This window comes from Hypanus sabinus, chromosome 8 (assembly GCF_030144855.1).
Source record: "Hypanus sabinus isolate sHypSab1 chromosome 8, sHypSab1.hap1, whole genome shotgun sequence".
Taxonomy (NCBI): domain Eukaryota; kingdom Metazoa; phylum Chordata; class Chondrichthyes; order Myliobatiformes; family Dasyatidae; genus Hypanus; species Hypanus sabinus.
Window position 1 is genome coordinate 19,373,359 of NC_082713.1, and position 26,418 is coordinate 19,399,776.

The 26,418-nt window shown below is 43.5% G+C and overlaps 1 protein-coding gene across 1 annotated transcript; it reads left to right on the forward strand.

Annotated features, from left to right (window-relative positions):
* The first annotated feature begins 23,964 nt into the window (after positions 1–23,964).
* LOC132397943 (ankyrin repeat domain-containing protein SOWAHC-like) lies at positions 23,965–26,080 on the forward strand. Its single transcript, XM_059976772.1, has one exon. It carries the CDS (start codon positions 24,090–24,092, stop codon positions 25,068–25,070), a length of 981 nt encoding a protein of 326 aa, XP_059832755.1. The 5' UTR covers positions 23,965–24,089; the 3' UTR covers positions 25,071–26,080.
* Positions 26,081–26,418: the final 338 nt, after the last annotated feature.

A 26,418-nucleotide genomic window follows, 5' to 3' on the forward strand; every position in this document is an offset into this window, starting at 1 on the left:
CAGTTCTGGTCCCCTCATTATACGAAGGATGTGAAAACTTAAAGGCTGATTTATACTTGTGTGTTGCATCGACGTAGTAGGTACCGCGTACCCTACGCTGTAGGGTGACATGCACCCCTCCAGAAAAGTTACTCATGCATCGTGGTGACGCAGACCGCAACAACTGTGATTGGTCCGCTTGGTAGCATTGCATTTCCTCCTACACATTTCCGGTTGCTTCTTCTCCGCCACACCTGAACACCGATACAAAATAGATGAACCAAATCGTCAAATCCACCTGTCAACATGCGAAAATATTTGAAATGCATTTCCTCGTCCATGTCTCTCAATGAAGAAACTCAACACAGTGGCATAGAAACCCCACCGCCAACTAGCGTTTTGGCGCACACCGACACGTGCTCGCTACGGCGTAGAGCGATGCAGAAGTGAAAATCAGGGTTACGGCATAGGCTGTGGTGTAGCCTGAACGCACAAGCATAAATCAGCCTTTAGAGAAGGTGCAGAGGAGATTTACCAGGATGCTGCCTGGATCAGAGAACATCTTTTACAAGCATAGGTTGAGCGAGCTAGAGTTTTTCTCTTTGGAGAGAGGGAAGATGAGAGGTGACTTGATAAATGTGTATAAGATATGAGGCATAGATTGAGTGAACACCCAGAGAATTTTTTAGGGTGGAAATGGTTAATACGTGAGGCATAACTGTAAGGTGACTGAAAGAAAGTATAGAAGGCGTAGAAGGGATAGGTAGAGGAAAGTACGGAGGAATGTCAGAGGCAGGTATTTTTACTCAGAGATTGGTGGGAGGGTGGAATGCCCTGCCAGGGGTGGTGGTAGAGGCAGATACATTAGAGAGATTTAAGAGTCTCTGAGATAGGCACATGGATGAAAGAAAAGTGGAGGGCTTTTGGGAGGGAAGGGTTAGATTGATCTTAGAGTAGGTTAAAAGGTCGGCACAACATTGTGGGCTGAAGGGCCTGTACTGTGCTGTAATGTTCTATGGTCTAAGTTTAGTTTTTTTAAAATATGATCAAATATAAACTGCAAGCAGTAATCAGTTTTGAAATTGAAAGACAGCTATGTAAATGAGCAAAGAAACACTCACAAGAATGCTGAAGGTACTCAGGTCAGGCAGCATCTGTGGAGAAGAATAAACAGTTAACATTTTGGGCCAAAACGCTTCAAGGCAGTGCATGTCATTTACTTGGATTTGCAGAAGGCATTTGATAAGGTGCCTCACATGAGGCTACTTAACAAGATAAAATCATATGGTGTAACAGGAAAGATACTGGCATGGGTGGTGGAATGACTGACAGGCAGGAGGCAGTGAGTGGGAATAAAAGGGGGCCTTTTCTGGTTGGCTGCCAGTGACTAGTGGTGTTCCTTAGGAGTCAGTATTGGGACTGCTACTTTTCATATTGTTTGTCAGTGATTTAGATAATGGAATCACTGGTTGTGTGGCAAAGTTTACAGATGATACAAAAGTGCTAAGGAAGCAATGCAATTGCAGAAGGATTTAGACAAATTGGAAGAATGGGCAAAAAAAGTGGCAGATGGAATACAGTGTTGGGAAATGTATGATAATGCATTTTGGTAAAAGGAACAAAAGACTCTTATCTAAATGGGGAGAAAATTCAAACATCAGAGGTGAAGGGGAACTTGGAAGTCCTCATGCAGGACTCCCAGAAGGTTAATTTACAGGTTGAGTATGTGGTAAAGAAGGCAAATGCAATGTTAGCCTTCATTTTAAGAGGAATAAAATATAAAAGCAAGGAGATAATGCTGAGGCTTTATAAGACACTAGTCAGGATGCACTTGGAGTATTGTCAACAATTTTGGGCCCCATATCTCAGAAAGGTTGTGTTGTCTTTGGAACGAGTCCAGAGGAAATTCACGAGGATGATTCCAGGAATGAAGGGGTTAACATATGAGGCGCGTTTGGCAGCTTTGGGCCTGTACTCACCGGAATTTAGAAAAATGCGTGGGGATCTCATTGAAACCTACTGAATGTTGAAAGGACTAGATGCAGTGGATGTGGAGAGGATGTTTCCTCTGGTGGGGTATCCAGAACTAGAGAGCCCAGCCCCAAAACTGAGGGGTGATCTTTCAGAAAAGAAGTAAGAAGGAATTTTTTAGCTGAAGAGTGGTGAATCTGTGGAATGGTCTGCCACAGACTATGGTGAAGGCCGTGGGTATATTTAAAGTGAAAGTTGGTAGTTTTCTGATCGGTCGGGGCATCAAAGGATATGGCAAGAAGGCAGGTGTGTGGGGTTGAGTGGGATCCAGGACCAGCCATGATGGAATGGTGGCAGAGACTCAATGGCCTAATTCTGCTCCTATGTCTTATGGACCTCGGCCTGAAACATCGACTGTTTATTCGTCTCCACCAGTGCTGACTGACCCGCTGAATTCCTCCAGCATTTTTGTGTGCATTGCTCTGGATTTCCAGCATCTGCAGAATCACTTGTGTTTACTGTTACATTGTCATACTGACTCAAAGCACAGGCAACTGACTCACAACAGGAGCTGCTCAGGAGATATGGCCTGTAAACTCACATAAGCTTGAGTCATTCTGGCACGCATTAGCCAAACATGAGACAATGGACCTATGATAATTGGCCTGTCTCAGCCCAGACATCCCACATCTTTAGCTACTTTTGAACCTTTGATACAAAGATAAAGAGGAAAGTTCCAGACCAGACTGATTATTTTATCACTTGACATTTAACTTGCAAATGTGGAAAGCTTCAGGCTGACACAAAATTAGGTGTTGATTATGTTATGGATTACAAGGGGATTTTGATCAATTAAGAAAGTGGGCCGAAGAAGTTCAATGCAAAGTATCAGAATCAGAATCAGGTTTATTATCACCGGTATGTGTCGTGAAATTTGTTAACTTAGCAGCTGCAGTTCAATGATAAGACAGAAACAAAACAAATAAGTAAGTGAATCAATTGTAGTAAGTCTATATATGTATTTTAAATCGATTAAAAATAGTGCAAAAACAAATAATATATATTTAAAAAGTGAGGTAGTGTTCATGGGGTCAGTGTCCATTTAGGAATCGGATGGAAGAGGGGAAGAAGCTGTTCCTGAATCAGAGTTTGTGCCTTCAGGCTTCTGTACCTCCTGCCCAATGGTAACAGTGAGAAGAGGGCACGTCCTGGGTGCTGGGGGTCCTTAATAATGGACGCTGCCTTCTTAAGGTACCACTTCTTGAAGAAGTCTTGGGTACTACGGAGGCTAGTACCCAAGATGGAGCTGACTAACTTTACAACTTTCTATAGCTTCTTTTTTGTCCTGTGCAGTAGCCCCCCCACCCCCGTACTAGACAGTGATGCCGTCTGTCAGAATGCTCTCCACTGTATGTCTATAGAAGTTTTTGAGTGTTTTAGTTGACAAACCAAATCTCTTCAAACTCCTAATGGAGGAAATTGCGGAAAAACTTTTTCACCCAGAGAGTTGTGGATTTATGGAATGCTCTGCCTCAGAAGGCAGTGGAGGCCAATTCTCTGGATGCTTTCAAGAAAGAGTTAGATAGAGCTCTTAAAGATAGCGGAGTCAAGGGATATCGGGAGAAGGCAGGAACGAGATGGTGGATGATCAGCCATGATCACTTTGAATGGCGGTGCTGGCTCGAAGGGCTGAATGGCCTACTCCTACACCTATCATCTATTGTCTAATGAAATATTGCCACTGTCTTGCCTTCTTTATAGCTGCATTGATATGTTGGGACCAGGTTAGCTCCTCAGAGATCTTGACATCCAGGGACTTGAAACTGCTCACTCTCTCCACTTCTGATCCCTCTATGAGGATTGGTATGTGTTCCTTTGTCTTACCCCTCTGGAAGTCCACAATCAGCTCTTTCATCTTACTGACATTCAGTGCAAGTTGTTGCTGTGTCACCATCCAACTATCTGGTATATCTCGCTCCTGTATGCCCTTTCATTTCCATCTGAGATTCTATTAACAGTGGTTGTATCATCAGCAAATTTTTAGATGGTATTTGAGCTATACCTAGCTACACAGTCATGGGTATAGAGGGTATAAGCACACATCCCTGGGGTGTGTCAGTGTTGATCATCAGGAAGGCGGAAACATTATCACCAATCCACGCAGATTGTGGTTTTCTGTTTAGAAAATCAAGAATCCAGTTACAGAAGGTACAGAGGCCCAGGTTCTGTAACATCAATCAGGATTGTGGGAATGATGGTATTAAATGCTGAGCTGCAGTCGATGAACAGCATCCTGACGTAGGTGTTTGTGTTGTCCAGGTGGTCTAAAGTTGTGTGAAGAGCCATTGAGATTGTGTCTGCCGTTATCCTATTGTGGCGAAAGGCAAATTGCAGTGGGTCCAGGTTCTTGCTGAGGCAGGAGTTGATTCTAGCCATGGCCAACCACTGAAAGCATTTCATCATCGTAGATGTGAGTGTTACTGGACGATAGTCATTAAGACAGTTCACTCTACTCTTCTTGGGCACTGGTACATTGTTGCCCTTTTGAAGCAGGTGGGAACTTCCAACCATAGCAGTGAGAGGTTGAAAATGTCCTTGAATACTCCCACCAGTTCCTTGGCACACGTTTTCAGGGCTGTAGCAGGTACTCCATCGGGGCCTGAGGTAATGCATATTGAACATAGAACATAGGATAGTACAGCACATTACAGGCCCTTCGGCCCACAATGTTGTGCCAACCCTCAAACCCTGCCTCCCATATAACCCCCCCACCATAAATTTCTCCATATACCTGTCTAGCAGTCTCTTAATCCATTTATTTATTTATCTATTTATCTATCTATTTATTTATTTATTTATTTATTTTTAAAGAAAATTACAAAGAGTAAATGTAATGAAAAATTAGTAAGAAAAATAAAAATAAAAATAAAAATAATATTAATCCTCCCCCCCTTAACCCTTATCTAAAGAAAGAAAAAAAAAGAAAGAAAGAAAGAAGAGAAAGATTGCCTGGATATCGGAGGATCCCCACATTCTCCATGGAGTTCAAAATAATTTTAATATTTATTTTTACTTTCCCCAATTACTTTATAATTTTATCTTCAAAGGACCTATGTATTTAATCCCATCTTTTGTAGGTATGGGAGCCAAATTTTCAAAAATATATCATATTCATTTCTTATATTATATGTAATTTTTTCAATTGGAATACATCTATATATTTCATTATTCCAATGATCCGTAGTTAAATATAAATCAGATTTCCAAGTAACTGCGCTAACTTTTTTAGCTACTGCCAATGCAATTTTTATAAATTTTTTCTGATACTTACTCAATTTAAGTTTCGGTATTATCCCTTCAATATCTCCTAATAAAAATAATATTGGACTATGTGGGAGTTGTACTCCAGTAATTTGTTCCAATAAAAGTCTTAGATTTATCCAAAATGGTTGAATTTTAAAACAAGACCAAGTAGAATGTAAAAAAGTACCAATTTCTTGATTACATCGAAAACATTGGTCAGACATATTTGAATTTAATCTATTTATTTTCTGTGGTGTTATATATAATTGATGTAAAAATTATATTGTATTAATCTAAGTCGAACATTTATTGTATTTATCATACTATCAGAACATAATCTTGACCAAGTAGTCTCTTAAACTAGTGTATCTGCCTCCACCACTGACTCAGGCAGTGCATTTCACATACCAGCCACTCTCTGGGTGAAAAACCTTCCTCTAATATCCCCCTTGAACTTCCCTCCCCTTACCTTAAAGCCATGTCCTCTTGTACTGAGCAGTGGTGCCCTGGGGAAGAGGCACTGGCTGTCCACTCTGCCTATTCCTCTTAATATCTTGTACACCTCTATCATGTCTCCTCTCATCCTCCTTCTCTCCAAAGAGTAAAGCCCTAGCGCCCTTAATCTCTGATCATAATCCAAACTCTCTAAACCAGGCAGCATCCTGGTAAATCTCCTCTGTACCCTTTCCAACACTTCCACATCCTTCCTACAGTGAGGCAACCAGAACTGGACACAGTACTCCAAGTGTGGCCTAACCAGAGTTTTATAGAGCTGCATCATTACATCGCGTCTCTTAAACTCTATCCCTCGACTTATGAAAGCTAACACCCCATAAGCTTGGTGGTCTGAACTACCTTATCTACCTGTGAGGCAACTTTCAGGGATCTGTGGACATGTACTCCCAAATCCCTCTGCTCCTCCACACTACCAAGTAACCTGCCATTTACTTTGTACTCTGCCTTGGAGTTTGTCCTTCCAAAGTGTACCACCTCACACTTCTCTGGGTTGAACTCCATCTGCCACTTCTCAGACCATTTCTGCATCCTATCAATGTCTCTCTGCAATCTTCGACAATCCTCTACACTATCCACAACACCATCAACCTTTGTGTCGTCTGCAAACTTGCCAACCCACACTTCTACCCCCACATCCAGGTCGTTAATAAAAATCACAAAAAGTAGAGGTCCCAGAACAGATCCTTGTGGGACACCACTAGTCACAACCGTCCAATCTGAATGTACTCCCTCCATCACAACCCTCTGCCTTCTGCAGGCAAGCCAATTCTGAATCCATCTGGCCAAACTTCCCTGGATCCCATGCCTTCTGACTTTCTGAATAAGCCTACCATGTGGAACCTTGTCAAATACCTTACTAAAATCCATGTAGATCACATCCACTACACTACCCTCATCTATATGCCTGGTCACCTCCTCAAAGAACTCTATCAGGCTTGTTAGGCACAATCTGCCCTTAAAGCCATGCTGATTGTCCCTGATCAGACCATGAATCTCTAAATACCTATAGATCCTATCTCTAAGAATCTTTTCCAACAGCTTTCCCACCACAGACGTAAGGCTCACTGGTCTATAATTACCTGGACTATCCCTACTACCTTTTTTGAACAAGGGGACAACATTTGCCTCCCTCCAATCCTCTGGTACCATTCCTGTGGTCCACGAGGACATAAAGATCCTAGCCAGAGGCTCAGCAATCTCTTCCCTCGCCTTGTGGAGCAGCCTGGGGAATATTCCGTCAGGCCCCGGGGACTTATCCGTCCTAATGTATTTTAACAACTCCAACACCTCCTCTCCCTTAATATCAACATGCTCCAGAACATCAACCTCACTCATATTGTCCTCACCATCATCAAGTTCCCTCTTAGTGGTGAATACTGAAGAGAAGTATTCATTGAGGACCTCGCTCACTTCCACAACCTCCAGGCACATCTTCCCACTTTTATCTCTAATCGGTCCTACCTTCACTCCTGTCATCCTTTTGTTCTTCACATGATTGAAGAATGCCTTGGGGTTTTCCTTTACCCTACTTGCCAAGGCCTTCTCATGCCCCCTTCTTGCTCTTCTCAGCCCCTTCTTAAGCTCCTTTCTTGCTACCCTATATTCCTCAATAGTCCCATCTGTTCCTTGCTTCTGAAACCTCATGTATGCTGTCTTCTTCCACCTGACTAGATTTTCCACCTCACTTGTCACCCATGGTTCCTTCAACCTACCATTCTTTATCTTCCTCACCAGGACAAATTTATCCCTAACGACCTGCAAGAGATCCTTAAACATCGACCACATGTCCATAGTACATTTCCCTGCAAAAACATCATCCCAATTCACACCTGCAAGTTCTAGCCTTATAGCCTCATAATTTGCCCTTCCCCAATTAAAAATTTTCCTGTCCTCTCTGATTCTATCCTTTTCCTTATCTACCTTTTCCATGATAATGCTAAAGGTCAGGGAGCGGTGATCACTGTCCCCCAGATGCTCACCCACTGACAGATCTGTGACCTGACCCAGTTCATTACCTAATACTAGATCTAGTATGGCATTCCCCCTAGTCGGCCTGTCAACATACTGTGACAGGAATCCATCCTGGACACACTTAACAAGCTCTGCCCCATCTAAACCCTTGGAACTAATCAAGTGCCAATCAGTATTAGGGAAATTAAAGTCACCCATGATAACAACCCTGTTATTTTTGCACCTTTCCAAAATCTGCCTCCCAATCTGCTCCTCTGTATCTCTGCTGCTACCAGGGGGCCTATAGAATACTCCCAATAGAGTAACTGCTCCCTTCCTGTTCCTGACTTCCACCCATACTGACTCAAAAGAGGATCCTGCTACATTACACAACCTTTCTGCAGCTGTAATAGTATCCCTGACCAGTAATGCCACCCCTCCTCCCCTTCCCCCCCATCCCTTTTAAAACACTGAAATCCAGGAATATTGAGAATCCATTCCTGCCCTGGTGCCAGCCAAGTCTCCATAATGGCCACTACATCATAATTCCATGCATGTATCCAAGCTCTCAGTTCATCACCTTTGTTCCTGATGCTTCTTGCATTGAAGTACACACACTTTAGCCCTTCTACCTCACTACCTTTACACCCTTTATTCTGCTTCTCTTTCCTCAAAGCCTCTTTATATGTTAGATCTGGCTTTACTCCATGCACTTCTTTCACTGCTCTATCGCTCCGGGTCCCATCCCCCTTGTAAATTAGTTTAAACCCTCCTGAACAATGCTAGCAAACCTACCAGCAAGGATATTGCTCCCCCTTGAGTTCAGGTGCAACCCATCCAATCTGTACAGGTCCCACCTTCCCCAGAAGAGATCCCAATGGTCCAAAAATCCAAAACCCTGCCCCTGGTAAGTCAAACCAGAGTAGTTCTATGAATGATAGGGCAGAAGTGAGTGTAATTGAACAGAGGGACTTGGGGGTTCATTGAAAGCAGCATCACAGGTAGATTGTTCATTTGTTACATGCCGTTTCGTATAAGGTGGGTGATCATTGTCTTTCCCGGACCATGATTGTTCTTGACAAATGTTTCTACAGAAGTGCTTTGCCATTGCTTACTTCTGAGCAGTGTCTTTACAAGACGGGTGACCTCAGCTGTTACCAATACTCTTTAGAGATTGTCTGCCTGGTGTCAGTGGTCGCATAACCAGGATTTGTGATCCAGTACACACTGACTGCTAATATGACCATCCACCACCTGCTCCCATGGTTTCATGTGACCCCAATCAGGGAGGGCTACACCTTGCCTAAGCGTGACCTGCAGGCTAGCGGAGGGAAGGAGCCCCCCACACAAGTAGTCAAAGGTTGTTTAGCACACTGGCCTTCTGTCAGGGCATTGAGCATAGGGGTTGGTATATTACATTGTAGTTGTTTAAGTCATTGATGAGTCATTCCCCAGGGTAGTGGGGAGCATATAGATTGAGAGCGAGGGGGGAAAGATTTAAAAGGGACCTGAAGACAATTTTTTTTTCACACACAATGCGGCAAGTATCTGGAATGAGCTACTGAAGGAAGTGCTTGAGACAGACCCAGTCCTCTCGTTTAAGAAGCATTGGACAGGTACATGGGGGGGGGGACAGAGCATAGAGGAAGATGGGCCGAATGCAGGACATTAGGACGAGCTGGTTTGGGCGCAGTGGTCAGCATGGATTGGTTGAGCTGAAAGGCCTCTATCCATTCTGTATAAAATTCTCTCTGATTCCATGAACATGTCAGACATGCCAGAGGCATATTTACTCTGTCATTCAGTAACTATGATATCTGTTAAACCAAAAGTCAGTCCTCATAACACTAGTTTTGAATATCTGAGATTTCTCTCCTCAGAAGTTTTTAAACCATTCATGTCAATTACTTTGTTCCAGCAGATGTGTTTGAATATTCAGGTAAGTTGTGAATAAAAATGTAAGTCAATGAAACAATCTGTCTCCCCCAAAATAGAACCATAGTACATTACAGCACAGAAAAAGGCCTTTTGGCCCTTCTTGGCTGTGCCAAACCATTTTTCTGCCTCATCCCACTGACCTGCACCTGGCCCATATCCCTCCATACACCTCTCATCCATGTACCTGTCCAAGTTTTTCTTAAACGTTAAAAGTGAGCCCCCATTTACCACTTCATCTAGCAGCTCATTCCACATTCCCACCATTCTCTGTGTGAAGAATTCCCCCCCCCCCAATGTTCCCTTTAAACTTTTCCCCCTTCACCCTTAGCCCATGTCCTCTGGTTTTTTTCTCCCCTAGCCTCAGTGGAAAAAGCTATCTATACCCATCATAATTTTATATACTGTACCTCTATCAAATCTCCCCTCATTCTCCTATGCTCCAGGGAATAAAATCCTAACCTATTCAACCTTTCTCTGTAACTCAGTTTCTCAAGTCCCGGAAACATCCTTGTAAACCTTCTCTGCACTCTTTCAACCTTATTAATATCCTTCCTGTAATTAGGTGACCAAAACTGCACACAATACTCCAAATTTGGTCTCACCAATGCCTTATACAACCTCACCATAACATTCCAACTCTTATACTCAATACTTTGATTTATAGGCCAATGTACCAAAAGCTCTCTTTACTACCCTATCTACCTGTGACGCCACTTTTAGAGAATTTTGTATCTGTATTCCCAGATCACTCTGTTCTACTGCACTCCTCAGTGCCCTACCATTTACCTTGTATGTTCTACCTTGGTTTGTCCTTCCAAAGTGCAATGCCTCACACTTGTCTGTATTAAACTCCAACTGCCATTTTTCAGCCCATTTTTCCAGCTGGTCCAAATCCCTCTGCAAGCTTTGAAAACCTTCCTCACTGTCCACTACACCTCCAATCTTTGTATCATCAGCAAATTTGCTGATCCAATTTATCACATTATCATCCAGATCATTGATATAGATGACAAATAACAATGGACCCAGCTCTGATCCCTGTGGCACACCACTAGTCACAGGCCTCCACTCAGAGAAGCAATCCTCCACTACCACTCTCTGGCTTCTTCCATTGAGCCAATGTCTAATCCAATTTACTACCTCACCATGTATATCTAGCGACTGAATCTTCCTAACTAACCTCCCATGCGGGACCTTGTCAAAGGTCTTACTGAAGTCCATGTGTAGACAACATCCACTGCCTTCCCTTCATCCACTTTCCTTGTAACCTCCTCAAAAAACTCTAATAGATTTGTTAAACATGACCTACCATGCACAAAGCTGTGTAGACTCTCCCTAATAAGTCCCTGTCTATCTAAATACTTGTAGATCCTATCTCTTAGTACTCCTGTTAATAATTTACCTACTACTGATGTCAAACTTACCAGCCTGTAATTTCCCGGATTACTTTTAGAGCCTTTTTTAAACAACAGAACAACACGAGCTGTCCTCCAATCCTCCGGCACCTCACCCGTAGATACTGACATTTTAAATATATCTGCCAGGGCCCCTACAATTTCAACACTAGTCTCCTTCAAGGTCCGAGGGAATACCCTGTCAAGTCCTGCAGATTTATCTACTCTGATTTGCCTCAAGACAGCAAGCACCTCCTTGTCTTCAATCTGTATAGGTTCCATGACCTCCCTACTTGTTTGCCTTATTTCCATTGACTCTGTGCTGTCTTTACGACAGTTATTTAGTTTATAATATTTTCGCTTAGTAATTCATTCGATAGTATTTTCTAGTTAGAATTAGAAGTGTTTAAAGTATATTCATTGCATGTAAAATATATCGGCATGCGATGACGTCACATCCGGTTTCGCCGCGTCTTGTGGGAAAATACCGGTTTGAAATTAGCGCGAGGGTGGGGGCTTACCACGAGGCTCACCTGAGCAGAAGTTGTTTTGCAGGCATGAGAAATCACAGTGAGAGCAACGCTGTAAGTTAATAGATAATCGATATATTGAACTAAGATGTTAATGCCGATCCTGTTAGAAGTAACGACGGTAGATAATGTTTATGCTTTCGTTAGTTAAAGAGTCGCAGATAGGTTGCATGGAAGTGTATTTAAAGTAGTCAATGGAGCAGGTAAACTCTCCCTGTATACTGCACCTTAGTGTAATGTAGTTATAGTCACCTTTGCAAGTATTTACACTTGAAATGTGATATTAAGGAAGGAACAAATACTGTATCAATCTTGTATTGTTTTATCAACAGTTTTCACCATATGTTAATGTGAAGAGTGAACAGTAAATGGTTAATCTTGCTGCGATCTGGTTCTTATTAACTGTGGTTTATCTCGACGTTAAATTCGGCGTTCTTGACACGCGAAGGAGAACGTGACAGACTCCATGCCAGTTTCCTTAGTAAATACAGATGCAAAAAACCCACTTAAGATCTCCCCCATTTCTTTTGGTTCCCTATGTAGCCAACCACTCTGATCTTCAAGAGAACCAATTTTATCCCTTACTATCATTTTGCTCTTAATATACCTGTAGAAGCTCTTTGGATTCTCTTTCACCTTGACTGTCAAAGCTACCTTATGTCTTCTTTTAGCCCTCCGGATTTCTTTCTTAAGTATTTTTTTGCACTTTTTATACTCCTCAAGCACCTTATTTGCTCCCTGTTTCCTATACATGTCATACATCTCTCTCTTCTTCTTTATCAGAGTTCCAAAATCCCTCGAGAACCAAGGTTTCTCATTCTTATTCATTTTGCCTTTAATCCTGACAGGAACATACAAACTCTGCACTCTCAAAATTTCTCCTTTGAAGGCCTCCCACTTACCAACGACATCCTTGCCAGAGAACAACCTGTCCCAATCCACGCTTTTTAGATCCTTTCTCATTTCTTCAAATTTGGCCTTTTTCCAGTTTAGAACCTCAACCCGAGGAGCAGATCTACCTTTATCCATGATCAAGTTGAAACTAATGATGTTATGATCACTGGAACCAAAGTGTTCCCCTACACACACTTCCATCACCTGTCCTAACTCTTTGCCAAATAGGAGATCTAATATTGCATCCTCTCTAGTTGGTACTTCTGTATATTGATTTAGAAAACTTTCCTGAACACATTTTACAAACTCTAACCCGTCTAGACCTTTAACAGTATGGGAGTCCCAATCAAAATGTGGAAAATTAAAATCCCCTACTATCACAACTTTATGTTTCCTGCTGTTGTCTGCTATCTCTCTGCAGATTTGCTCCTCCAATTCTCGCTGACTGTTGGGTGATCTATAATACAACCTCATTAATGTGGTCATACCTTTCCTGTTTCTCAGCTCCACCCATATGGCCTCGATAGACAAGCCCTCTAATCTGTTCTGCCTGAGCACTGCTGTAATATTTTCCCTGACGAGGAATGCCACCACCCCACCCTTCATTCCTCTGCCTCTATCACGTCTGAAACATCGGAACCCTGGAACATTGAGCTGCCAGTCCTGCCCCTCCTGTAGCCAAGTTTCACTAATGGCTACACTGTCAATCCAGGCCCTCAGCTCGTCAGCCTTCCCCACAATATTCCTCGCATTGAAATAGACACACCTCAGAAGATTATTACCACCACACACAACCCTTCTATTTGTGACTTTGCATGAACCTTTAACATCATTTATTTTCACCCCTGCTCCACTATCTACTCTGGCACTCTAGTTCCCATCTGAAGTAAACTCTGTAATTGTAACTATTAAGATAGTATTCAATCAACTGTTATTACCTTTGCTCATAAAAAGTCTCAATGTATTTTGAGTTCAGCAAGATTCCACTGATTTTCCCAGGAGAACATCTTCTATGAGGTTTCCTTCCTGGATGTTTGCTGGTGCTGAATGAAACCCTTTTACCTGTACACCTGCCGTTCCACTTCCTGTGTGCCTCATTCACGGCCACAGCTGGTGAGACCACGTCAGGAGCATGTCACTTCTGGGCCAGTTTCTTCTCACCAGCACCATCGTGCAGGAGCTAGCCGGTTCAGAACAATCAACCATCCTCAACCAGTGTGTGGATAACTTCTCTCACTACAACACTGAACTGATTCCACAACCTATTGACTCTACCACTCATGTTCTCCTTATTACGTATTTATTTTTATTTGCACAGACTGTCTTCTTTTGCTCATTGGTTGTTTTAAAGTCTTTGTTTATGTATTTTTAAAATAAATTCTGTTGTATTTTTCATTTTCCTATAACTGACTATAGGAAATGAATCTCAAGATAGTGTATAGAGTGACATACCTATGTCCTTTGATATTAATTTAATTTTAACTTTGACTGGCACAGGTACATGTATGTAACGATGCAGTGAAGACCATACTTGCAGTCACATCAGCGGCAGCATTCACAAGAGAAACATAAATTAAAATTACGCACTATTTCACCAGAAATAACACAATTAGAACTAAAAAAAAATGAAGTTTATTTTGGTGCACAGTGATCACATTTTGGTTTGCACTGCAGACGTATAGTTTTAGTCCGTATGTTGAAGGAAGGTTGTACTTGCTAAGGAGGAAGTGCAGGGACATTCCTTAGGTTGATTGCTGGAATTAAACTGTTGAGAAACAATGACACCTCGAGTAGGTTCGGTGTGTTCTGGTTGGAGCTCAGAGGAGGATGAATTTGGTGAGTGCAGAGACGGAAATTCCCCTGGTGTGAATATCGAGAACATGGGGCATGGACCAGAATAAGAGGTCTCCATTTATGATGGAGGTGACAAGCAGAGCAGCAGAGTAGTGTAGTGGTTAGCACAACTGCTTTACAGTGCCAGTGATCACCGATTGGGGTTCGGTTCCCGTCTCTGTCTGTGAGGAGCTTGTACGTTCACCCCACGACTGTGTGTCTTCCCTCCAGGTGTTCTAGTTTCCTCCCACATCTCAAAGATGTATGGTTAGGGTTAATGAGCCGTGGGCATGCTATACTGGCACTGGAAGCGCAGTCACACTTGCTGGCTGCCCCAGCGTAATACTCGCTGGTTTGATTTGACGGGAAACAAAGCACATTTCACTGTATGTGTTGATGTACATATGACTCACAAATAAAGAAAGCTAGTTTCTTCTCTCAAAGGGTTGTGACTCTTTAGGATCTGGAGTAGCAATCATTTGGTTCTCCTAACACTTGTGCACTGAAGAATGACAATAAGCAATCTTGTATCTTGAAACTTGAGAATGTGCTGGAGGTGGACGTATTGAACGTATTCAGGGTGGAGATTATCAAGCACTTCAGAGAGTCAAAGAACATGGAGAGAGCAGTGGTGGAGCTAAAACTGGATCAGGCATCATTTCATGGAAAGATTGAATAGGATCAAAGGGCCAGTTAGTGATTCCTGCTCCTCTGTCTCATGTGGCAATGAAAATCCACCAGAATTATTCTTGGAAGTGTGGGTTTTGTCATTCAGTGGGCATTTCTGTAACTCTAGACTTTAACTGAATGAGAGATATATCATAAAAACTGAAAAAGTTCTTAAAAGGCAGGTGTAGACAGAGATTTTCACTTGGTAAGGATTGTATAGAATCAAGGGTTATCACGTCTATGGAAAGGGTAGGCCATTTCAAACTGAGTGTAGGAACAACTTCTTGGAACTGGGCTCGGTTTGTTATTGTCACAGTTATAGGGAAAAACTTGTCTTGCACACTGTTCACACAGATCAAATTGTTTCACAGCACATTGGCGTAGAACAAAGTTAAACAATAACAGAATAAAGTATTACAACCTCAGGGAAAGTGCAGCCCAGGTGGAAAAAAGGGGTCATAACCAGGATGATTGATTGTGAGGTCAAGAGTCTAACATATAATTCAAAGGAATTATTTAATAGTCTTCTAACAGCGGGGTAAAAGTTGTCCTTGAACCCAAGCTAAAATGTAACAAAAATGAACCTGAATTTCCCACCATAAACCCACAAAAGCATTTTAACACAAGAACAATAAACAGTACTGGTCATTAGAAATGTAGGGGCGGGCTGTCAACCTTGCCCCTCCAGAGTGTCACACTATGTTTTCTATACATAGATTGATTATATGTCCATAAAGTGACGCTAGGCTGCATGTACGGTGACTGATAGTAAATAATAAAGTAGTGGTGGAGTGAGTGGGTAGAGGTGTTGATCAGCCTTACCGCTTAGGGTAAGTTACTATCCTTGGGGTTGATGGTCCTGGCGTGGATGCTACGTTACCTCCTCCCTGGTGGGAGTGGGACAACCAGCCCATCTGCAGAGTGCGTGAGATCGTTCATGATGTTACTAGCCCTCCTCCGTGCGTTTGTCCTCACTGGTGGGTAGGCTGGTGCTGATGAAGTTCTGACAACACGTTGCTGAACTTTCCTGTCTGCCGCGGTGCAGTTTCGTCTCATGCAGTGGTGCAGCTAGTCAGGATGCTCATCCGTGGAATGACCTGAGTATGGATGTGCAAAGTCCAGCTCTCTTCAGCCTCCTCAGAAAATAAAGGCACTGGGGAGGGTTCTGAGGACCACAAGGCAATTGCATAAGACGTGCACTCTCGAGAATTTGAAACTGCTCAGTTTACACTGTCGCCCATATGGCATAACTGGCAGTGATCACCCCCCCATCGAGCTCAACGCCTTTTATATACGCATTGAAAGGGAGAACAACACCACACCTGTGTGAATCCCCACATCACCTGGTGACCCTGAGATCTCTGTTTTGACAGCCGTGGTCCCAACAGCCTCCAAGGGGGTAAACCCTCACGAAGCTCCAGGCCCTGACGTTTACCTGGCAGTGGACTGAAAACCCGTGACAGCCAGCCAGCTGGCTGGAGTGTTCAAGGACATCTTCAGACTCTCACTGTGGTGGCCAGTGAGGCTCCCATCCGTTACAATAGTTCAGCAATCATCCTGGTGCCCAAGAAGAGCAGGATGAGCTGCCTCAACGACTATCTCCCAGTAGCAGTCACTTCTACTGTAATGAAATGCTTTGAGAGGTTGGTCATGGCTAGATCTAACAGCTGCCTGAGCGAAGACTTGGACCCACTGGAATTTGCGTGCCACCACAACAGGTCAACAGCAGGCTCTTCACTCTGCTTTGGAGAACCTCTGGAACACCTAGACAACTGTGAGACAGACATCAGGGAACTGTTTATCGACTACAGCTCAGCATTGGACACCATCCTTCCCTCACTACTAACAACCAAGTTCCAAAACCTGGGCCTCTTTACCTCCTTCTGCAACTGAACCTCAACTTCCTTATCAAGAGATCACAGTCAGTGCAGATCAGTAATAAAATATCTTCCTTGCTGACAATCAACACAGGTGCACCTCCAAATTTTTGTACTTGATCATGGAATGGGACCTGAAACCTGAAATCACTGCCTTAGAGGCAAAAGTGCCGACAACAAAACACAGGTAATTTAACTGACTGTCCAAGATTGCAGTTCTTCTTCCAAAAGCCTAGATTCATGTTGGATCTGCTTTAGTCTTAAATATGAGATTGACAGGTTTTAGCTCATGCAAAGTATTAAGCAACGCACTATGTGGCCACTCTGTAAGATACACCTGTGCATCTGCTTGTTAATGCAAATATTTAATCGGCCAATTATATAGCAGCAATTCATAAGAACGTAAGAAATAGGAACAGGAGTAGCCCATCTGGCCCATCGAGCCTACCCCGCCATTCAATAAGATCATGGCTGATCTGTCCATAAACTCAGCTCCATCTACCTGTCTTTTCCCCATAACCCTTAATTCCCTTACTATGTAAAAATCTATCTAACTGTATCTTAAATATATTTAATGAAGAAGCCTCAACTGCTTCCCTGGGCAGAGAATTCCACAGATTCACCACTCTCTGGGAAAAACAGTTTCTCCTCATCTCCATCCTAAATCTTCTCCCCTGCATCTTGAGACAATGTCCCCTAGTTCTAGTCTCACCTACCAATGGAAACAACTTTCCTACTTCTATTTTATCTATCCCTTTCAAAATTTTGTATGTTTCTATAAGATTCCGTCTCATTCTTCTGAATTCCAGAGAGTATAGTCCCAGGCGACTCAATCTTTCCTCATAAGTTAACCCCTTCATCTCTGGAATCAACCTGGTGAACCTCCTCTGCACTGCCTCCAAAGCCAGTATATCCTTCCTCAAGTATGGAGACCAGAACTGCACATTAATCCAGGTGCAGCCTCACCAGTACCCTGTACAGTTGCAACATGACCTCCCTGCTCTTGAATTCAATCCCTCTAGCAATGAAAGCCAACATTCTGTTTGCCTTCTTAATAACCTGTTGCACCTGCAAGACAGCTTTTTGTGATTCATGCACAAACACTCCCAAGTCCCTCTGCACAACAGCATGCTGCAATCTTTCACCATTTAAATAATAATCTGCTCTTCTATTATTCCTTCTAAAGTGGATGATCTCAAATTTACCAACATTGTATTCCATCTGCCAGACCTTGGCCCACTCAATTAATCTATCTATATCACTCTGCAGACTCTCCACATCCTCTGTACAATTTGCTTTTCCACTCAGTTTAGTGTCATCAGCAAATGTTGCTAAGCTACACTCAGACCCCTCTTCCAAATCATCAATGTAAATGGTAAACAGCCGCGGGCCCAGCATCAACCCCTGCGGCACCCCACTCACCACTGACTGCCAACCGGAGAAACACCCATTTATACCAACTCTCTGCCTTCTATTGGTTAACCAATCCACTATCCATGCCAATACACTTCCTCTGACTCCATGCATTTATATCTTATTTATAAGTCTCTTGTGTGGCACCTTATCGAACGCCTTCTGGAAATCCAAGTACTGCATACAACATCCGCCTGTTCCCCTCTATCCACTCCACTCATTATGTCCTCAAAGAACTCCAGTAGGTTGGTCAAACAGGACCTGCCCTTTTTGAATCCATGCTGCGTCTGTCTAATGAAACCACTCCCTTCTAAATGTTTCGCTACTTCTTCCTTAATGACAGCTTCAAGCATTTTCCTGACTACAGATGTTAAGCTAACTGGCCTGTAGTTGTCTGTCTTTTGCCTACCTCATTTTGTAAAAAGTGGCATGACATTTGCTGTCTTCCAGTCGGCCGGGACCTGCCCATAGTCTAGAGAACTTTGGTAAAGATTACCAACATGTCTACTATAACCTCTGCTGATTCCTTCAGCACCCTGGGATGCACCCCACCAGGACCGGGGGACTTATCTACCTTTAGGCCCTCTAGTTTGCTCATCACTTTCTCTTTAGTGACAGTGATATAATTGAGGTCCTCACCCCCCATTTCATCCATAACATCATTCTTTGGCATATTAAATGTGTCCTCCACTGTGAAGACCGACACAAAATACAGTAGTTGTTCAATGCCTCAGCTATTTCCTTATCACCCAATTTCCCCTTCTCAATGAATAAAAGCATGCAGACACGGTCAAGAGGTTTAGTTGTTGTTCAGTTGGGGAAGAAATGTGATCTAAGTGACCTTGACAGTGGAATGATGGTTGGTGCCAGACGGGGTGGTCTGAGTATCTCAGAAACTGCTGATCTCCTGGGATTTTTAAACAGAACAGGGTCTAGAGTTTACAGATAATTGTGAGAGAAAGAGTTCTGTGGGTGAAAAAGTCTTGTTAGTGAGTGAGAGGTCAGAGGAGAGTGGCCAATTTGGTTCAGTCTGACAGGGAGGTGACAGTAGCTGAAATAACCACATGTTACTGGGGTGGTGTGCAGAAGAGCATCTCTGAACGCACAACACGTCAAACCATGAAGTGGTTGGGCTGCAGCAGCAGGAGACCACGAACATACACTCAGTGGCCACTTTATTAGGTACCTCCTGTATCTAATAAAGTATCCAGTGAGTGTAGGGTGAAGGTGAGTATGGGAAGATCTATAGATTTTCCATCTTCTCAGCTGCTGCTTCAGACATAGTCAGTTCCTGCCCCTTAGAAATCCATATCACGTCTCTCTCCGATTAACACAATCTTTAAACAATTCTGTCTTGTTTTGCTTACAGATGTGTTAAAATAATGTTATAATTATTTTAATTTCCTAATGAATGATGTTATACAGACCAATTTCACTTCTACTGTCTTAAACTGCTGATTGACATGTTTTGAGAAAAGACTTTTTGACAGTGCTTTATGTCCATTTAATCACTCCCCATTCACGTGACAGGCAGTCCAGAAGGGGAATTCACTCTCTTTAGATTCAGATTCATTTTCCTACCACAAGCACAAGATGATGAGACGCATAGATCAAGTGGGCAGCCTGAGACTTTTCCCAGGGCTGAAGTCACTAATACAAGGGGAAATAAGTTTAAGGTGATTGATTGGAGAAAAGTTTAGGATGATGGCAGAGGTAGTTTTTTTACACAGTGAGTAGTGGGTGCATGAAACACACTGCCAGGGATGGAGCTAGGGGCAGAGATACACTAGTCATGCTTAAGAGACCCTTTCATGGATGAAAGTGAAATGGAGGGCTCTGTAGGAGGGAAGGCTTAGACTGATCTTAGCGTACATTAAAAGGTTGGTGCAATACCATGGGCTGAGCTGTCTGTACTGTGTTAGCTGTTCCATGTACATCAAAACATACAGTGAAATGTGCCGTTTGCATTGACAACCAATGCAACCTAAAGAAGTGCTGGAATCAGCGCGTAAGTGTTGCCACACATTCCGGTGCCAACACAGCTTGCCCGCCACGTTCAGCAGAACAACCCGAGTAAACAACAAATCAAGCCCCTTTCCCACCCACTCACAAACGCAGACCAGCCTCCAATCCCAGGACAGGCCACAACTGTGTTCTCGGTCCATCTAAATCATAATTGGCAAAGAGGGATTCTTGTGGTGAATGAGAGCACATGTGATGATTCTCCGAAATTTTCTACCCTGGCGGGATGTAGATGATAGATCATTGGAGATATTTAAAAAGGAGGTAGATACGTTTTTGAAAATCAGGGAATGGTGACTTGGGGGAACTCACAGCAGAGGTGTTAAGATGAGCTATGATCATATTAAATAATGGGATTAGGAATGAGGGAACAGACGTCTTTCTGCTCCTGATGACTCCTTGGTTTCCAAGTATTCTAAGTACTTGTAGTCGGGAAGTAGGTGGATTTAGGAAGTGGGTGGGGAATTTTTGTACTGTTTTGTGTTGTGTTTTTCGTTACTCTATAAGTAAGTATTGTTGGAGTGTGTGTGCGTGAATACCAGTTCATCTACTGTTTAGCTTATCTAAATCTAAAAACTGTATATGCCAGAATTGCGCAACAACAACCAAAAATGCCGAAAACACTTTGCAGGTCGAGCAGCATTTGTGGAGAGAGGAAAAGTGTAATTTCAGGTTGACTGGTAGCTGACCTGCTGAGTATTTCCACCATTTTTGACTTGTTTTCATTAAACTATCCCATGCAGACAGGTCACCTGGTTATAACTGGTATTGATCCCCTTACGTCCAAGAGGACAACAACCCAGAGTTGTGTGCCTCAGTGACCCGGAGAGCTATGTTGGCTGGAGTCTGGGCTTTATGCTTTGGCTCTTGGTAGGGTCAGCCATGCCAAACAGGTCAAAGGGTAAAGGCCAGATTAAGAGTGGTCCACTGGTCTTCCAAGTTCAGGGGTCCTGCTCAGGACTGCTAAAAGAATCAGCAATGAAGAATCCTTCTACATCTGAGTGGCCAAGCACAGACAGAGATGGAGGAACTTCATTGCTCCTCGAAATGCCAGCGGTGTAACCGGCAGTAAGAAAGTAAATGATTGTTTAACACAGACAAAACCAATAGAATGGTAGAAAAAAAATCTACAGTTTAACATCGACTGAAATGAAAAGAATACACATTAACTTGTTTCCAGTGTTCTAAATCTAACTTTTTAACTTGGTGCTCTTCACTTTTAAGCCTTTAGTACATTCCCTGCATTTTGAGGACTCCACATAACACTGAAGATTAGATATGAGCAGCACCAGTTGAAGTCCAGATGCTGGTCTGGGCCTGGGATTCCCAACCTTTCTTTTCTTGTGCCGTGGATCCTCACCATTAACCGAGGATGGGAACCCCTGACCTGCTGAGTTCCTCCAGCGTTTTGTGAGCGTTGCGGGAACGTCATTGCCTGCTCAATGAGATCAGTCTTCTTCCAGCACAGTTCATGATGAATTTACACCAAGCAGCCCCTCCCCAACAACTGGTCTTATAAATCATTGATATGGTTTTATCCTCAGATGCGAGATTGTTGACGGTGACATGGAGATTTATTTTAGAACTGTTTCCTGGACGGGACATCCGAATGATCTTTCAGTTCTGCTTTAGTAGAACTCTCGTGACCGAGTTCCTCTTTAAAGTGTCAGGGGTTATTTTAAATATATGTTAACGTCACGGTAGAGGAGTTTCAAGCAAAAGAAAACTGTTGGGGGAACTCAGCAGGACAGGCAGAATCTGTGAAGTGAGTGTTTTATTTCAAAAATATTTTTGTTCATAAATGTATGGAGGAACAGAGACGTTACAATTCTCCTTATATTCTCGGTGTCATTTGGTTGATAAATTCAGTGGTATTAACGCGTTACTTTTACATACCACCGTTGCCACCGGGGTGGATGGGAGCGGATGGCTGACGATTTTTTTTTTGAATAAATGAATGAATTTAATTTATTTCGGTCAGTACAGACATAACAAAAAGTATCATTCACAACGATGATTTCATAGGACAATATTACAACAAAAAACATAGATATTCTTTAAAACAGACCGAAAGGGTGTCGGCTGAAGCTACATTTTATTACACCTACCCTTCCTACTTATCTTATACACATCCAGTTGGGGTTGGTACCCCCCCCCCCCCAATTGGGACCGAAAGCAGGAAGGACTCCCACCAGCCAGGCCAGGCTCTCTTCTCGCTGATGCCATCGGGAAGGAGGCTCAGGAACCTTGGATCCCACACCACCAGGTTCAGGAACAGCTTCAACCATCAGGCTCCTGAACAGACAGACATACTTTATTGATCCCGAGGGAAATTGGGTAACCAACTTCACTCACCTCAACTCCGAACAGATTCCACAACCGAGGAAATCGCTTTCCGGGACTCTACAACTCAGATTTTCAGTATTATCTATTTACTGATTTTTAAAAAAATTATTTTTGTATTTGCAATATTTGTCTTCCTTTGAACGTCGGCTGTTAGTCATTGATTATGTGCAATTTTTCATAAATTCTGTTGTATTTATTTTCCTGTAAATGCCTGCAAGAAATGAATCTCCCGGTAATATAAGGTGACATCTACATACTTGAATAATATACTTACTTTGAACTTTGGAACGTGGCCAGTGTAAAGAAAGTGAGGGGAAGGAGCGGAATTTGGAGTTGGGAAAAGGTTCACTTGACAGTTGATATAAATAAGGGAACACTCCCAGAAGCGGGAACAGTGGGCGGTCCTGTTTGGGAACAGAACCTCGTCTTCCCAACATGATCCATATCACTCCACTTCCTGTGTATTCATCTCTCCCTCTCTCTCTCTTCAAAGCCTCACAAACGATAGCATCTCCCCCCCTCCCTTCTGAACATTTCGCGAACCCATGAACATTACCTCACCGTTCCTTTCTTTTGCACTGTTTACTCGAGTTGTGGTTTACAGTAAACTTACGTTTTCGTGCAGACAGATCTATCAACAGTGTCTTATCGGACGGTGATGATAAACCTGATTCTGCTTCTGTCTATTTCCACCTCTACCCCGGCCGCCTGTTCCAATAATGAATATCAATACATTCACTATCGAACATTGAAAATCCTGGACAGAGTGAAAGTGGGGTGACGGTTTCCAATAGTCTATGACCAGAGGGCAAACACAGCCTCAGAATAGAAGGGTGTCCCTCAGAAAAGAGATCGGGCGGGATTTATCTGTGGAATTCATTGCTAAGGACTGCTGTGGAGGCCAAGTCTGGGCATATTTAACGCGGAGGTCGATAAGCATTTGTTTGATCAGCAAGGGCGACAAAGGGTACGGGAAGAAGACAGGAGAATGGGTTTGAGAGGGATTAAATAATCAACCATGATAGAATGGCAGAGATGGACCGAATTGCCTGATTCTGCTCTATGTTTTATGGTCAGGGGCAATGAACCCAGGTATAAGATAAGATAAAACATTACCTAGTTGCTCAGTCAGAAATATAAGTTAGCTGTCTAGAACCTTAACACAGTACGTTACCACTCTGCGTAAAGAAAAAAAATCTCCTTTAAACTTTCCCCCTTTTAATTTAGATCCAGATCCTCTCGTTTATGAGAAGCAGAAAGTAGAAGTGAGAACCGACTTAAGGAGACCAGCCGGTGCCCACGCCTGTTTGGCCTCAGTGATGGAAATTCCGCGGGGGCGTGGCGAAGGGCAGGGTGCAGTGACTGTGACTCAGGCTCCTTCGTTCGCTAACTCAGTTTGGACTCTGGACTCTCTGACTACGTTCCTCACGGGGTAGGTCTCCAGCGAGCTCGGGATGTTCGAGAAGATCGAGGCGAGCCGCGGTCGGTTCCTTCCAGCCACCAAGGGAGTACACCTGACCCAGCCCCCCAAGGGGGATCCACTGGTGGCTGCGGAGCGCGACTGGGACGCGTCGACCACCAAAAGCAGCGACCGCCACTGTCCGACCTACGGCCGGGTCTTGGAGGACGTCAACCGCCTGTCCAACCTCCTGGGTCGCTTCTTGCAAGCGACGGACGAACTGGTCGGCGCAAACGCGGCGCGGACGCAGCCGCTGACCAGGTCGCTCGCAGATCGCCGGTCCTACCGCCGAAGTTTGCGGCTGGAGCGGAGCGACTCCGGCGTGAGCGCAGGGGCTCGGGCGCAGAGCAGGAAAGTAGCGGCAGATCGGCGGCAGGATGGAGAGGACCCGGTGGACGAGGGTCTGGCCGAGCACGAATGGATGATGGCGGCGGCCGGAGGCGATCTGGAGAAGCTGGCAGCGCTGCTGGATTCGGTGCCCGGTCTGTTGAACAGGAAGGACCCGGTGACGGGGCTGACGGCGGCGCACTGGCTCGCCAAGAAGGGAAACGACGGAGCGCTGCGGGAACTGGTGTGCCTGGCGGAAAGTCGTGGTCTGCGCCTGGACCTGAACTGTCGGGCCGGCGGAGGGGGCCACACACCCTTGCACCTGGCGGCCATGCAGGGACACCAGATGGTCATCAAGCTACTGATCGGCGCCTACAACGTCGACGTGGACGCCCGTGACTTCGGCGGTAGGAAAGCCTGGCATTACCTGGCCAGCGGGGTCCCCGGCAAACTCCGGGAGCTGGTCGGGGCGCAGGATCAGGAGCGCCCGAACGGGACTGCAGACCACCCCAAGAAGTGCCCCCAGTCGCAGGAGGAAGAAACTCAAGTGGACAGTCCGTCCAAAAAGCCCCAGTTCCTTGTAATCGCCTCATTGCAGAGAATCTTACACTCAAGCTATTGGCGCTGGTGGAAACGCTCCTCGGTTTAGACTGAGACTATACAATACAGTAAACTATAGCCGCGGCGTGGACTGAGAACCCGGCACTACTAGATTTTCTATAGCACCAGCCATGTTCTCATTGACGGGGCATCCCAAAGCACTTTATCTCTGTGAAGAAATCGCTGCCGGACAGCAAATGAACCAACGAACATTAATCTCTAGTGCTAAATTTAACGTGATCAACGCGTATATATCTTTGAATTGCGTTGTAAAGCACAATTATTTGCTCTCAAAATTATGATGTATTTTACTGACAATTTATGACATATTGGTTTCCATTTTCAAATGGTAAATTTATTGAAAAAAAAGCTTTTCACTTTGAGTCCTTGCACGATGATATGCCACATCTATACTTCCCAGTAATAACTACATTATATGTTCTGGGAGCAGTACGGGAATTTCTTTGTTGTTGTTCTTATGTGCAATTTATAAATAAGGAAAATAATAGATTTGGTACCTGGTGACGATGGTAATTGTGTGATGATGCTACTGAATTGATAAGATTTAATACTTGATCTTGACTGTATTTATTTTCCCCACTCACCTTGCCCCTTGCCTGGTTTCGCCTATCACCTTCCAGCCTGTACCCGTTGCCCTCCTCCCAGCTACTTACTCTAACTTCTTCCCCCTTCCCCTCCCGTCCTCTTGAGCGTCAACTGTTTATCCTTTCCACAGATTCTGCCTGACCTGCTGAGTTCCTCCAGCATTTTGTGTGTGTTTACCTCAGGTTTTCCAGCATCTGCAGAATCTCCTCTTTTTATATTTATTTTCAGTATGTTTTCCAAAAAATCAGTTTAAATTTTACTTCATTTGGGAACTTTTGTACTAGAAATCTCTATTTTGTGCCATTAATGTGTATTTGACAAAACCTTTGACTCATGGTTTATTACTATGTGTAAAAGAAATTCACCTGTGACATTTATATTGATTGTGTGATTGAGTATTAATCATAAAGACCATGATTAATAATGGACACAATAAAAGCAACTGGAAAATGAGATTGATTGTGAAATGTTTTGTTTAAGCTAGTTGCAAAGTGCTGGTAGAGACGTTATATACTACATGATGTAATGCTAAATTTTCAAAATACTATATATTGCAGGAAAATTGTTGTTTCACTTTCATATTTCATATAAACCTGTATTGAAAAACAGGTTTTAAAAATACCATCACAACCAATGGTTTATTATTTCTGCTCCACTCCACAACCCTCTGCTCTGAATTTCGGCCAGTAATTTCTGACTAGTCGTGCTTCGGCCTGTTTGATTTTGCATCGAGTGTGGTGTTTAGCAGCTTGAAGATATGGGATGCAAGTGGTTTAATAAACAGAGCAAAA

What these genes read in the sequence shown, in the direction of transcription:
- LOC132397943 (XM_059976772.1), top strand. Translation starts at nt 24,090, where the DNA reads ATGTTCGAGAAGATCGAGGCGAGCCGCGGTCGGTTCCTTCCAGCCACC.